Raw genomic sequence first — 13846 nt, 5'->3', positions numbered from 1 at the left:
GGGCCCCACGGGTGGCCAGCATGGATAAAATACATCATGGTGGGCCTGTTGGACCTGGACAGTCAGGATGTGCTGTGTACATCAGGTGGGCCACACATCGAGAGAGAGAGAGAGAGAGAGAGAGAGAGAGAGAGAGAGAGAACAGTGATGATGGGAAGAGCTCCGCCACTATGAGCTCCTCCATGATACAATGCATACATCGAGATGGGTCCCACCATATTTGGGCCCTCAAATCATCAAAATCAATAAATAAAATCACCCACCTCGAATTCCTTCCTCCTTCCACTTATAGGCTTTAGAGCTCCAAGGGGGTCGATCCAATGGTTGAGATCGGCTTTGAAGGGTTGAATTGGGTGATAGGGAGTGGGCCACACAAAACTTCTCTTCCTTGGACGTTTGCTCTCATGGTGGGGTTGCTTGGGAGATGGGTTTGAGAAAGAGAGGGTTGTAAGGAGAGAGAGGGATGGGTGATGGAGTGATGGGGGGTGATAGGTGAGTGATGGGTGTACTTAGTTGTAAGAGAGAGAGTTGACTTTGGAGAGGGTAGTCGTACTTGGGGATGTGATAGAGTACTTGACATTTGATGTGATTGATGAGACATTCTCTTGGGTTTGTAATGCACGGTATTTTTCTCGAACTGAACGCGGGCCCACATCTCCTTGCCCGGGTATCGCCTCGGCATGCGAGACGAGGCGTCAGAACCATAGCGATGGCACGGTCGTAAGAGTATAAGTTTTGAGTCGAGCCGACTCTGATATACGGGACACAAATCAGAATTGGGTGGAACTTAGACTGAATATAATTATCACCTCTGATTAAGCTGATCAATGAATTAAGTTAAGTATACTTTGTGTACGAGTTACGAACTGAAACTCGGGTATGAGAGTACACAGTCTGTACCTGGATTTTGGGGCGTGATTAGGGGTGTACATTGAGTCGAACTGAGTCGAGCTGGCCTCACCTCAACTTGGCTTGGCCACCAGTTGACCTCAGCCCGAACTCGGCTCGGCTCGGTCCTCGAGCTTAACTGGCTGGCTCGACTCCGTTCGGTCAGCAACTCGGGCCAGTTCGGGTTGAGTTCGCACCAAGATCAAGCTGAGTTCGTTATTGTAGCATTTTCACAAACACCTGGACTGCACCTTCAAAATCTCACTGTATTTGAGACAACAACAATGGTTTTACGTGTATTTTATCAAACACCCTCTAAGCAACATAAAAATCAAGAGAAAAAGGGTGTTGGTTTCATATACATACCTTCCTTGCCACCAGCCACACTTCTTTAAGTCATTTCATCAAACACTTGGTGAGCAACATCAATATCAAAGTAACCGAGTCACTGAACTGGTTCGATTCGAGTCAAGTCGAGCTGGCGCCAGCTTGAACTCGAACTCGAACTCATTTTCGAGCTCAAAAAATCAGTTCGACTCGACTGGAACTCAGCTTCAAACCGAGTTGAATTAAGCTTTTTTGAGTCGAGTTGAGCGAGCTAACCGAGCTAGCTCAGTTCATGTACACCTCTATGCGTGACAACATGTATAATATGTGTGTGACCAAACTATTAAACTATTAGGCACATGACCTACTAATGATATTTCAAAACAACCAGATTATCAATTGCATAACTATAATTACTTTAATATGATGATCAGCATTGTCCAATCCTTGTCCATTTAAATCAACGGTTAAAAAATGTTGGTTAGTCACTCGGACATGATTTTGTGCCTGTGCCCTATCCAAAACTTGGAATTTCATCATTTTCAAGCAAAGTATATATTTCGGCAGGCTTATTACAATTATTGTGTCAAACATTACATACGTTCACTAATTATATATATTAAAATTGATTTAGTATTTACATTCAAACTTGTGAATATACCGTAAATAACTATCTTTGGATTAAAGTTGATTCCCAATTAAGGGTGCCAGACACAATACGAGGATTGATCCAAGGATTCTGAATCCACGCTCCCAAACGGCCCCATAGTATGATAAAAATGAGACTAGTTGCTCAGCATGCAATTCAATTAAAAAAAATGCAGTTCCATGGCTCAAGTGGATCACACGGTAGGGATTAAGTTGAGAACGTTTTAGGGCTACCATAGATTTGGATCAAGCTAGCCTAAGCAAGTGTCATTGTCACCGGTGATTCCTGTAACGTCGTCTGCTTGAGCCATCCACCTGCTTCATTTTTTAACCTGTACCTAAAATGACATGGCGAAATAGACAGACGGTGTGGATAAAATGTATACATCACGGTGGCCCCTCAGAGGCCCTGTCCGCTCCAAGCTAGGGACGTGGTGGGTAGTACCCAATCCCCGTTCTATTCCCACGAACCCTGTCTAATGAACGGTCGTAATGTCATGTATGCGTGCCATGTAGGCACGTGAGCTACAAGGTACAGATCGGATCACCACTATTTCCTATGGAATGGTTCACCTGACTATTGGATCTGCTTCATTTTTGGTGTAATGCCCTAAGATTATATGGTAAAACGGATGGAAGGCGTGGATACGGATTACGTAAATCAAGGTGGGCCCCACGGTAAGAGCCGCACCGTCTCGGTTGAGGCCGGGCTCTCACCTAATCCGCTTCCCTTTCCTTCGCAAACCGTCCGCCAAAAAAACAAAAAAGAGAGGAAATACCGTATGCGCATATTTCTCGCCGTACCATTGTGGATGAGTGCGCAGATTTCGAAACGGAACTTTAAAAGAATTAATTAAATATCAAGGTACATATGGATTCCGTACATCCATCTTAAACGGTGGGGATGCATCCCTCACCGACTCTGCGCCCTGAGTGTACGGTGCGCATTGAAGTCGCGCACAGAAAAAACATCCATTCGCCTTAAAATTTTGGGCCCGGTTTGAGAGTCGGTGCGCACAGCATCTAATGCCACGCACACCCACTCAACTTCCATAAGAAATGGTACTATGCAGCGCGCAGCATTAAATCTTCTTCGCAGTTCATGTCTCAGTATGCACGTGAAAACCATGTGATGATCGGGACCGTTGATCTGGAGGCCCAAATACAGACCAGAGATCTCATTTATCAGAAAAATTCGGCCATTCATTCCATTTTTGTTTTAATGGTTCAAGTTGGACTGCTTCTCTAAACCGATTACTTTAAGGTTATTTAGATGGAAAGGACAATCCAATACCATCAATCTTATAAATCTGATCCATCCATGTCCAGTCCCCCCATAAGAACGGTTACGATCACACATTTCTAGTGCGTGTACACCGTGAGCAAATTACTTCGTATAAGTTTCATGCAGCGTGATGTATACTACTATTCCTCTACCTTCACTAGAAAGGAAGTGGATTGCGTAGTGAGTAATTAAGTACGTAGCGTACTGGGCAAACTATTTGGAGCCTACTGTAATGTATTTATCTAATCCACGCCGTCCAACTATTTTATCAGTTCATTTTAATACAGAAACGAAAATTGGAGTATATAAAAAACCTTAATTAGACCGCACAACAGGAAATAGAGTGAAATGAACTTATACCGTTGAAAACCTTTTGGGGGCGAAAGAAGATCTGAATTAATCTGATACTCGTGTTTTCGCTTCATCGAGGTCCGTTCGACCTTATTAACAGGTTGGATGACAAATAAAAATCACTGTGGGCCTAGGAAGGTTTCAACGGTGGACGTTATTATTCCCACTGTTTCCAACAGTATAGTCTACTTGAGCTTTGGATAATCTTCAATTTTTGAGTTGTAACCTTAAATATTTTTAAAAAGCAGATGGACGGTGTGGATAAGAAATAAACATCCGTAGTGGGTCCCACAGAGTTTACTTAGTACGCTAGTTAGTACGCAATCCGCTTCACAGGAGAAATTGCACACTGGTCGGTGCGATGGGAGACGATACGGTAATTCTGGTACAACCCAATTACAGTAGAGCCATCACTTTATAATACACTCGGCGCAGCAATCTGTCAATCGGGACCGTACATCTAGTTGCCCATAGATAGGACGATCCCAGCCTTTGATCAGTTGCCTCCAACGCGACACTAGAAAAAACATGATTAACGGCTGAGATTCACTGGATAGAAAAAAAAAGTGATAGATACAAAGTAAAAGTGGGCCAGCCATATTAAAACCGAAAGTGGACGGCCGAGATTGATATATCAAAAAGCGAGGTGTTACACTGGAGAGATTCCGGCTCTGCCGTATCAATCTCTTCCGTTGCAACTAGTTCATATCTTTATTCCCGTTCTACCCTTCTCTCTGTCGATGCCATTTCTTGCTTCGGATCTGTTTTTGCCATTTCTCAATGCCGGAATCCAACGCAAATCGCAAGTGGTATGTTTTCTATTTTAATTATAATTTTTTTCGGTGGAGGGTTTAAATTTCCATTTTTGGAAATAGATAATCTGGGAAATTCGTTCTTTTAGTTAATTTCTAATGTGGATTTCGTTAAATTGATGGGGTGTTCTATGAATTTTTAGGGGGCATTCGTCAGCTGATTCGGACGAAGTTCGTCACAAGGGTAAGCATTTTAATTTCTAGGGCTGTTTTATTCATTCCAATTCCTAACCAAACATTTACGGCCGCGTTTGGATGCACTATCGACTTGAATTGCAATTACTTACTTCCGTGGGAACTGATCACCTATAGCTAGTATGCCGGTCACCGTCTTTCCTGCCAGCGTGTCACTTTTGTAGGACATCCGAGCCATGGAACGGTGGGCCCTGCCATGGAGATTGCCCGGCCCGGAAATAAGGCCAGCCTAGTTGCCGGATGGGCCGCACAGTCAGACAATGGTCTTGCTCAATGCATAGATTCAGCCCACCTAATGAGTGAATCGGGCCGATTTCTAGACATGTGATCTTTGTGGTGGGCCCTACTTTTTCATCGGTCGGATATCCTACATATGACACAACACATTGGTGGGAAATTAGCATGTGGCCCACCACAAGTGATCAGTTGGATCCTTTGAGTGAATAGGTTCTGAATTCTAAATTGTAATTGTGTTCCTTTTAAGTTGGACTAGAAATGAATGCAACTGCAATTCAAGTACTGCGTTGTTATAAGTCATGGTTTAAAAGTCAGTTTTGGTGTTTCGTATTCTTCACCACCGATATGGATTGTATTGCACCGTATTGGGCTGTTTCAGGCCGATACGATACGATTCGATACAGCCATATCATTCATGGAGGATACCAATATGTATCGGGCGATACGTACTGGCTTTGGACGATACTTTAAATCTTATTATTAATGCTAGTTCTAACGTATTGGTATGTTCATCGTTCAAGGTGTAGCCATGCATTCATTAGGTACTATGTAATCTCTTTCTATAATGCAATGACAGCGAAATTATAAGCTTGCTTATGTTTAGCAAGCAGGCTATCATTCCTGCCAATGCGTATCTTGTGCAGAACATCGAAGGCTTTTAAATGTGTGGCCTGGCTGATGAGTGGACCAGTCTGGTGTGAAAATCAGACTGGTCCACTCATCAAGCATGCCTCACCACTGAAATCAGTGGGAACTGACGGTCTAACTAAATGAATGGATGCGGCCACCTTGTGAGTTGGTTGCCCTGATTTTCAAGACAGGCGATCGTCGTGGTAGGGCCAATCATTTGGAGGGTCAGATGTCCTATTCATGTGGCAGGTTGGTTGTAAAGACAGGTTGCATGCTCGGTGTAGGTAATCAGTTCTCAACAAAATTTAGGGGGATCCTCAGACCTTGGAGGTTCTGTAGGTGTACACCATATAGCTGGATGGTTAACGGGCTTTTCCAGAACAAAAACACCCGATGGACAGCTTTATATCTCTGCTGTGGTTGAAGCAAAACTGCTCCTTGATGTATTCTTTTACCTCTCATCACTTTGGATTCAGGCTCCTCCTTTCACTGCAATTCTTTGATTTTGTGATGAATAATTCACCTAGGATTGGGAAAATAAGCTGAATCAGAAATCTAACTTGTGATATCTAATGACCCAATTGAGAAATCTTCAAAAAACAGGAGAAACCCAATAAAGCCAGCTAAGGAGAAGGTGTTTGTTGATGTCTTCTCTATTGTATTGTGATTTGTGGTATAGCTCTGAGCTTATTGAGAATTGGTTAATGGCAGTTTGATGAAATACAAAGATGGTTGGAAGTAGAGAGATGTGATAAGAAACCTGAGATAAAAGGGATGATTTTATATAATAATGGTTATGTATAGTTGCATGAAGCGTGAAAGGAAAGAAAGAGTAGATTTGGGTGTGGGAGCAGGAAAGCATGTATTTCAAAATATTAGCAACCATAAACAGCTATGAAGCAATTGAGAGCATGAGTCTGAAGTGCAATTCGAAGCTGAACCAGCACTTCAGTAGAAGGTTTGTGCAACCAAGGTTTGAAGCCATCAAAACTCATATGTTTGGAGGATTGCTCCTCAGACAAGGAAATGGTTAGCGAAAAACTACTCTAGGAAGGCTCTTGCTCCTGCATTTGTGTGGTTGGCTTGACAGGTTGAATTTCCAAGGAATTGCAATGTGATCAGGAGATTGGAAGATATGAGGATGAATTTTGGTTCCTGTTTTCTCTTTATTCATATTTCTTAGGGGTGTGATGTTGTAAGTTGCACTTTAAGAGTGTTTCTGGCCAATAGGTGACCTACTTAATTTACTGTATGGATGGAAGTGCTAATGGCTCAATATTGTATGCCTAAGGTGAGTGATACAATTACACAGCTTACATTGATCATGAATATGTAGGATTTGTGGTAGCTATGGGTTGCTAAATGATTATCTGTTTGTTTCTACGACATGATATTTGCACGTGCATTTTGTTGGAATTTTGAAATGCATACACCGAACTGCAGAGCCTTAACACCACAAAAATAAATGCCATTTCAAATAACTGACATACACATGAGAAATTTGAAGGGCTGATGATTGATACAGGCTCATCTCTATTGCTACTGTTCATCTCCACCCTTTTATTCAGTTCTTTAGAAGGGTGTGTGTATGTATATATATATATATATATATACCATGATCACTTGCTGATTGTTCTTCACTCTAGTATCGGTCATGCCCAAGGTATTCCGTAACGGTTATGGTGGCTGTAACAGCCCACCACTGTTACCGTTATGATATGGGCCATGACAGCTGTAATGGCCTCTTTTTTTTTTTGTGGAAAAAACCCTGAAAAAACTTGTATCAGCCCTGTAACAGGCCGTTACGGGTTTTTTTTTTTTTTCCCTGTAACAGCCGTTACGACCCCATAAGGCATAACGGTTACCTGGCTGTAACAGCCACCACTGTTACCGTTATGATATGGGCTATTACGGCTGTAACGGCGGCCTTTTTATTTTTTCTTTTTTGAAAAAACCCTGAAAAAAGTTGGTTACAACCCCATAATGTGTAACAGTGACCACTATTACTGTTACATCAAGGCCGTACTGACCATTACGTGACCTTTGCATACCTTGGTCAGGCCAGTAAAGAGCCTGGTCATTATGGCCCATTTGATCCCACACAGCCCATGAGCAGCCAAAAGCCTATCTGATTCCTCATGTAAAAAACTCCTGTTCACTCTTTGGATCTAGCAGGTTGAGCCCAGGATGCTGCTCTTACCTGTTCAAAAACAAACAGAAAAAAGAAAGAACCCATCAAAAGAAAGGAAACAAAAAGAAAAAGCGTTTAAGGTTTTTTCATGTGGAGTAATGAAATCCAAAACCATAAGAAGATTGCAAGATAAGTGTTCAAGCCCGATTTACTATGCAATAGGAAAAAAATTGTCCAAACCAGCATAATTTGTTCCATTTGAAAACACCTAAAACAGGATTACTAGCATTTATCCTACAAAATTACCTAGATTATGGATTTCTAGCAATTATTGGCCGTTGGGAACAATATTGTATGATGCTCTTTTCCTTGTTTTCTGGTATTGTTTTCACATAATTTATATTGTTGTTGGAGGCTTCCTAAGCCGGCATGTGTTTGCAAGTCCGCTACTGCACACGCGTGGCAGCTAGTAGCCAGGTGAAATATCCAAGCCATCCTTCAAAGGGTACTACTATGTAGATTCCCCACCCCAAGAATCAGGTCAGTCCACTAGTTAGATGGGCAACATTTGACTAAATAAATTTACTGTCGTAAACGAATCAGCCAAAGTTTTCTAACCTATCCACTTATTTCTAATAGCATGGCACACCTACTCAATGAACCACCTTTTATCTCTAGGAAGTAACATTTACACAGTGAAGTCTTCCTGATGGGTGGCTTGGATATTTCACCTCTCTCCCACTCTGGCACATGTTGTCAAGACTCAAGTGTGCATTAGCTGACTTGTAAACACGTGTGGGCTAGCAAAACTCTTATTTTTCTATCTTTTTCGTTATTTAGATTCATTTTTCTATATCTCTAACAAGGACTTCTTTGTAGAAACAGATAAGCTTCAAAAAAGAGACTCAATCAGTACCAAAGGCAAAAGAGTAGTGGAATTAGGAGTGTTCAATGATGACAGAGTAGACAACAACGTGGATGTGGATCATCATAACATGGAAAGTAATGGCTTGGATGATTTTGTGACCGTGGATGCTGAAGCTAGAGTGGATGATCAAGGTCCTATGTTACAAATGGAAAATGAAATATCAGAACCACAGGAGAATATGGAATTTGAATCTGAAGCAGCTGCATATAATTTCTACAATGCATACGCGAGGCAGATGGGTTTTAGCATCCGCCTAAGTAGATGCAAACGGTCGAGTAAAGATGGAAAGGTGGTAAGCCGATGGATTGTATGCTCGAAAGAAGGCGTACCTCGGAAGTCCAAGGCTACAAAACTGAAAAGGGCCATCACGAGGGAAAATTGCAAGGCGACATTGTGGGTGAAGAAACAGGCTTCCGGATGCTGGGTTGTAAGGCGGTTTATCAAGGAGCATACTCATGAACTAGCTCCTCCAAATCAAGTATGTTTCCTCCGATCACATCGGCAGAATCGAGATAATGCCAAAAACCTGGTCTGTGTATCCAAGGGAGGAGCATCTAATACACAGACCGTGCTTGATTACTTCAAGCGCATGCAAAAGGACAATCCTGCGTTTTACTATGCATACCTAGTTGACGATGACGGACAGATGCGTAGTTGTTTCTGGATTGATGCGAGATCGAGGATGGCATATAGTTATTTTGGGGATGTGGTGACATTTACCACCTATAAAACAAACGACTGTCAAATGCTATTCGCTCCATTCACAGGTGTAAATCATCATAATCAATCCATTTCGTTTGGTTGTGCACTTATTGTGGATGAGACGGAGTCTTCACTTACTTGGCTATTTGAGACCTGGCTCGATGCGATGTTTGGACGGCATCCTATCTCGATAGTAACTAACCAAGACAAGGCAATAAGAGTGGTAATTGAGAAAGTGTTCCCGAGGACTTGTCATCGTTTCTGTAAGTCACACATTCTTAACAAGGCACAAGACAAATTGGGTCCTATTTATAGGAAGGAACCTGAATTCAGTAAGATGTTTAGGGAATGCATAAACCACTCTTTGACGATCCAGGAGTTTGAAACGGCTTGGTGGGATCTAATTCGTAACTACAATCTTGAGGGGCATGAGTGGCTTCACATGTTATATGAGGACCGTCAAAGATGGGTTCCAGCATATTTACGGGATACATTCTTCGCCGACATGAGTACAAATGAAAGAAGCGAAACCACGATCTCGCTTTTTGATGGGCTTGTGAACTCGAAGGCAACTCTAAGGGAGATTGTAGTTCAATGTGGGAAAGTCTTAGATAATAGGTATGAAATTGAGGCAGAAGAGGATTGTAGAACTGCTCAGAGCAGACCTTTTACAATGGATCAAGGCCCATTGGAAAGGCAAGCTGGCGGTATTTACACAAGAAAGATTTACAAGAAATTTCAAGAGGAAGTATCTGCCATGAGCAACTATATTGCAGAAAAAGTCGATTCAAATGAAGGAGTTGACACGTACTTGGTGGAAAAGTATATGCAGGATCTGGGCCAGATAAAGAAAAAATACATTGTGAATCTTAATGCTTCGAACATGGAGGTCAAATGTAGCTGTAAGATGTTTGATTTTTCTGGGATTCTATGCAGACACACGTTATTGGTTTTCAGAATGAAGAATATTCTTATGCTTCCTTCCCACTATTTCTTAAAGCGATGGACAAGATATGCAAAGAGAGGGACCGTCCTCGATGGACTTGGCGATGAGGTAATTGGCGACCGGCATGAGGACTTAACTTCACGATACAATAGTATATGTCGTGCAACTCTCAAACTTGCAGAGGAAGGATCAAAATCTATAGAGAAGTATAACATAGCAATGCGCGCTTTAAATCGGGCTTATAAGGAGGTCATCGGAATGGATTGTGATGATGAAGAAGCAGGACAGCCCTTGAATCCTGTGAATGAAAATCAACCACATGTAACTTTGTGCGATGCTCCAAGTTCCACACCAAAGGGCCGTCCGACGCATTCCAAATATAAATCTCACCTAGCAAAGAACATGCAGAAGGAGTTGTACAAGTGTAGCATATGTAATAGTTCTGGTCACAACACACGTACATGTGCCAAGAAGCGACAAACAGGGAACAAGGACACCATCGAATTGGATTCGGTATACTTCCATCAAAACCATAGTTATTTCTTTCTTGCGTTGTCTCTTTCTATTGAATCAACAAGTAACCAGCTGAATGCCTGTTTGGTTACCATCAAAGTTGTATTTGGATAGAATTTTTTGGACACATCTGTCCAACCAAGATTGTTCGAACAGGCATGCATGAATGGAATATTTTGTTGTATTGTCTGCTGTTTGTTAAACCCAATGTCTCGACAAGTATATATGGTTCTTATACAAATTAGGGACATTAGCACGTGTGGACATCTGGCATGCTTGTAGATTAAAATGACATGTGGCACATATGGGTGACGTAGTAGCACATGTTAATCTCTTGAACATGCACAGTGGCACGTGTGGCACATGTGGTGTATGTACATATTGGCACATGTGACACATCTAGAGTGCTTGAAGGTTGCATTTGGCACATGTGGGGTTGTTGAAGATGAGCAGTCTCACTCATGGTACATTCGCGCCTAAGGCCTATGAGGCAAATGTGGCACATGTGCCATGCATGTGTACAAAAGATCGCTACTCCTTTGTGTATTTTATGTAAAATGGGCTAAAACCCACTTTGTGTTCGAGTTGCACAATCTAAAATAACAGTTAATTTTTTGGACAAGCTCATATTTGGTTTTATTGGAATTAGTGCCATGTCCAAATAATTGATGTTGACAAACCATGGACATTTGCTGTGTCTAGATGAGGCTGTCCATAACCAAATGGCCATTATATTGACTTGTACCTTTTTTAAAATCTCCTTTTCTTCCAGAATATGAACAATCACCTGTCCTTACAAAATGTGGGGTATGGAAATAATACAAGCATTTCTCACAATGGTTGGAGCAGCAATCAAAGGTGCAGTTGATCTGTTTATGTTGTTTTCTTACGATAAAATTATTCGGATATTCAATAGAGATGTCACTAGTAATCACACAGTATTGGATTTCATGCATGTAGGTTTGTTTGATTGAAGCAGAAGATGATTTCCAGCTATCAATGTATCATTCATCCATGGACTCAAAGGTCTGCGGTGTATATGGGCAGAGTTAGGGAGGAAGGTTTACTAGTTTAGAAGGCGGTCATTTCTCTCATGCACCCCAAATCCTAATGTTCAGATCATCAATTCATATCTCTGTATTATCCCTGAATATTACTGACAAAGGCCCTGCCCAATTTCCATTTCTTATTGGCCTGCTTGATCGTGGCCTTTAAATCGTGACATAGTTACTTGATTTTGCTTTATGTCCCATGCTTCTGCAGATTTCTGAGAAACTTCCTTTTAGAAGAAAGCTCCATCCTTGAGAAAGATGGCAACTGGGTTAAATTTGCTGCTAACGATGCTGTTCTTGAGACTCCTAACTTGTATAATAGAGCTGAAATTCTCTCCAGAAGAAAGAAAGCTCTCGTGTCAATGTAACATTAGACGGGTTGTTGTTGGGGATGTGCTTTTTCTCTGATTTGGAAGGTCTGTTTAATGGTTCTTGCACTTTTTAACCATGCTGACACTTTTTAGTTTTGTAGCATAGCTACTGGGGATTTTTGTTTGGCTGAAAAGTTCAATGTGAACTAGCCCATTTACTGTACCACCCTTGCATTGGGAAAAAAATTCTTTTTGATTGATGGATAAGCAGCACATTTTCCTGGTGATGTTGGGAGTTTCTTGTGAAAAGTGATTTGAGGCAAGCATTTGCAGTTTTGCAGTTTTGGTCAGCCCTGTGATTGGCGATGGACAGTGATATCAAATTGAAAGAAATCAGCTGTAGAAAGTGTTGGATTGATGACATGAGACCCTCTTGACCACAACAATTCGTGTGGAGACTTGGGGAATCTCTACAACGTTTGTTATGCTAGTCCAGATCTTTGAACTTGTTTTAACATAGTATTAACATTACAAATTTTATTTATTTTGTAAGACCCGTTTTGACCTTTCAAATCAAGAGTTAATTTGATTAGCATTTCAAAATCACGAGGTGTTTCTCTTTGGGGTATGGAAGATCCAACTGTTAGGATGGTGGATTGGAGTCTCAAGGGGAAAAGGAACCCCATTGCAAAAAACCACAAGAAATCAAGAGAAATTCCTAGAAACCGCTACAGTCTGGAAGAGCATATCACCAAAGCGACGCTTCTTTCCTCATTTTTGGTGCAGATTGACAATCCCAATTTCTGTTTACTTCAGAAAGGACAAGAAGAAGGAAAGAGACTAGATGGGTCTTCTTAGACATGGAAGAACTGCTGAAAGGTTTGGTTGATGAAAAATGGCACCAAAATACAATGAAAATGGAAATTTCTAGTGGAAATACGGGAGAAAATGAGGAACAGGTAGAGCCCAGAGCTACATCTCAGAATGCCCATACAGACTCAAGAAGTGCTATTGCTACAAAGTCGGAAGTCTCATTGGATAAGAAACTTAAGCTTGAACTGGAAATGAAGTTCTCATGGGGGTATGATTCATCATAACAGGAATTTCAGATTTGGTAGGAGACAGCAGTAGGCAGGTTTTGGAGCTTTAGAAAATCTTCAGAGAGATTTCAATTGAGTGGCTGAAAACTGAAAAGAACATATGCCTAAAGCTGAACTCTCAGCTACGTGGGCCAAAGGTTTATGGAGACATGAATGAGAAAATCTGGATCATCAACCACTTATTTGGATGCAAAATACACACCCCCCCAGGACATATCCCTAGACATATCTAAGTGTGACTTTATTTATTTATTGAAACACTACGAAATCACGATATAGACTACATTTTGGATGGTCTAGAATGATCCAAGTGCCTCTATCTACAATATGGACCACAATTTGGATGGTCCATATTAGTTTAATGTAGTGCCATGTGTCATAGATATTAGTCATTACCATTTTAAAATAGGTGTTAAACTAAAATAGAAAAAACACTTTAAAAAAAATGAGATTTCAGGTGGTTTATGCTATCCACGCTACACACTACGCTATGATACATGCACTGTAGCTTATGCTACATATCCTGTAGCTTACACTATCAAGGAATTATGCTACTTGCCTACGCTACGTAGCTTACAAGTACACTGCACACTACACTACAGCGCCACTAAAAATACTAATTTAGACAAGATTGTAGAGAGTTTTATGCAACATTCAGTATCGAAAATCTCTGTCGATTCTACCATGAGAGTGTCGGTAACGTGGATCAATGCATCAAATGGGCCTTGAAAGGCTCTTTTCGGGTGTCCAAAGCTTCAGCATTCATATGGATTGTTGGATAAGGGTTCAA

At 41.3% G+C, this 13846-nt stretch overlaps 1 protein-coding gene across 8 annotated transcripts; it reads left to right on the top strand.

Moving 5' to 3' along the window:
* The first annotated feature begins 3920 nt into the window (after positions 1 to 3920).
* On the top strand, positions 3921 to 12223 carry LOC131236750 (protein FAR1-RELATED SEQUENCE 5-like). Of its 8 annotated transcripts, none has more exons than XR_009166867.1 (6): positions 3921 to 4308; positions 4455 to 4495; positions 8384 to 10593; positions 11366 to 11451; positions 11533 to 11619; positions 11857 to 12223. XR_009166867.1 is itself a non-coding variant. In XM_058234154.1 (5 exons), exons 1-5 carry the CDS (start codon positions 4280 to 4282, stop codon positions 11561 to 11563), a joined length of 2397 nt encoding a protein of 798 aa, XP_058090137.1. In that variant the 5' UTR covers positions 3921 to 4279; the 3' UTR covers positions 11564 to 12223. The 8 variants fall into 8 exon arrangements, 3 of the variants coding, with proteins under 3 accessions (XP_058090137.1, XP_058090138.1, XP_058090139.1); XR_009166866.1 differs by having other exon boundaries at positions 11533 to 11654; XR_009166865.1 differs by having other exon boundaries at positions 11533 to 11730.
* The last annotated feature ends 1623 nt before the right edge of the window (positions 12224 to 13846 follow it).

This window comes from Magnolia sinica, chromosome 2, assembly GCF_029962835.1.
Source record: "Magnolia sinica isolate HGM2019 chromosome 2, MsV1, whole genome shotgun sequence".
Taxonomy (NCBI): domain Eukaryota; kingdom Viridiplantae; phylum Streptophyta; class Magnoliopsida; order Magnoliales; family Magnoliaceae; genus Magnolia; species Magnolia sinica.
Note: the sequence above shows the minus strand (reverse complement) of the source record. Positions and strands in the feature narration are given on the sequence as shown.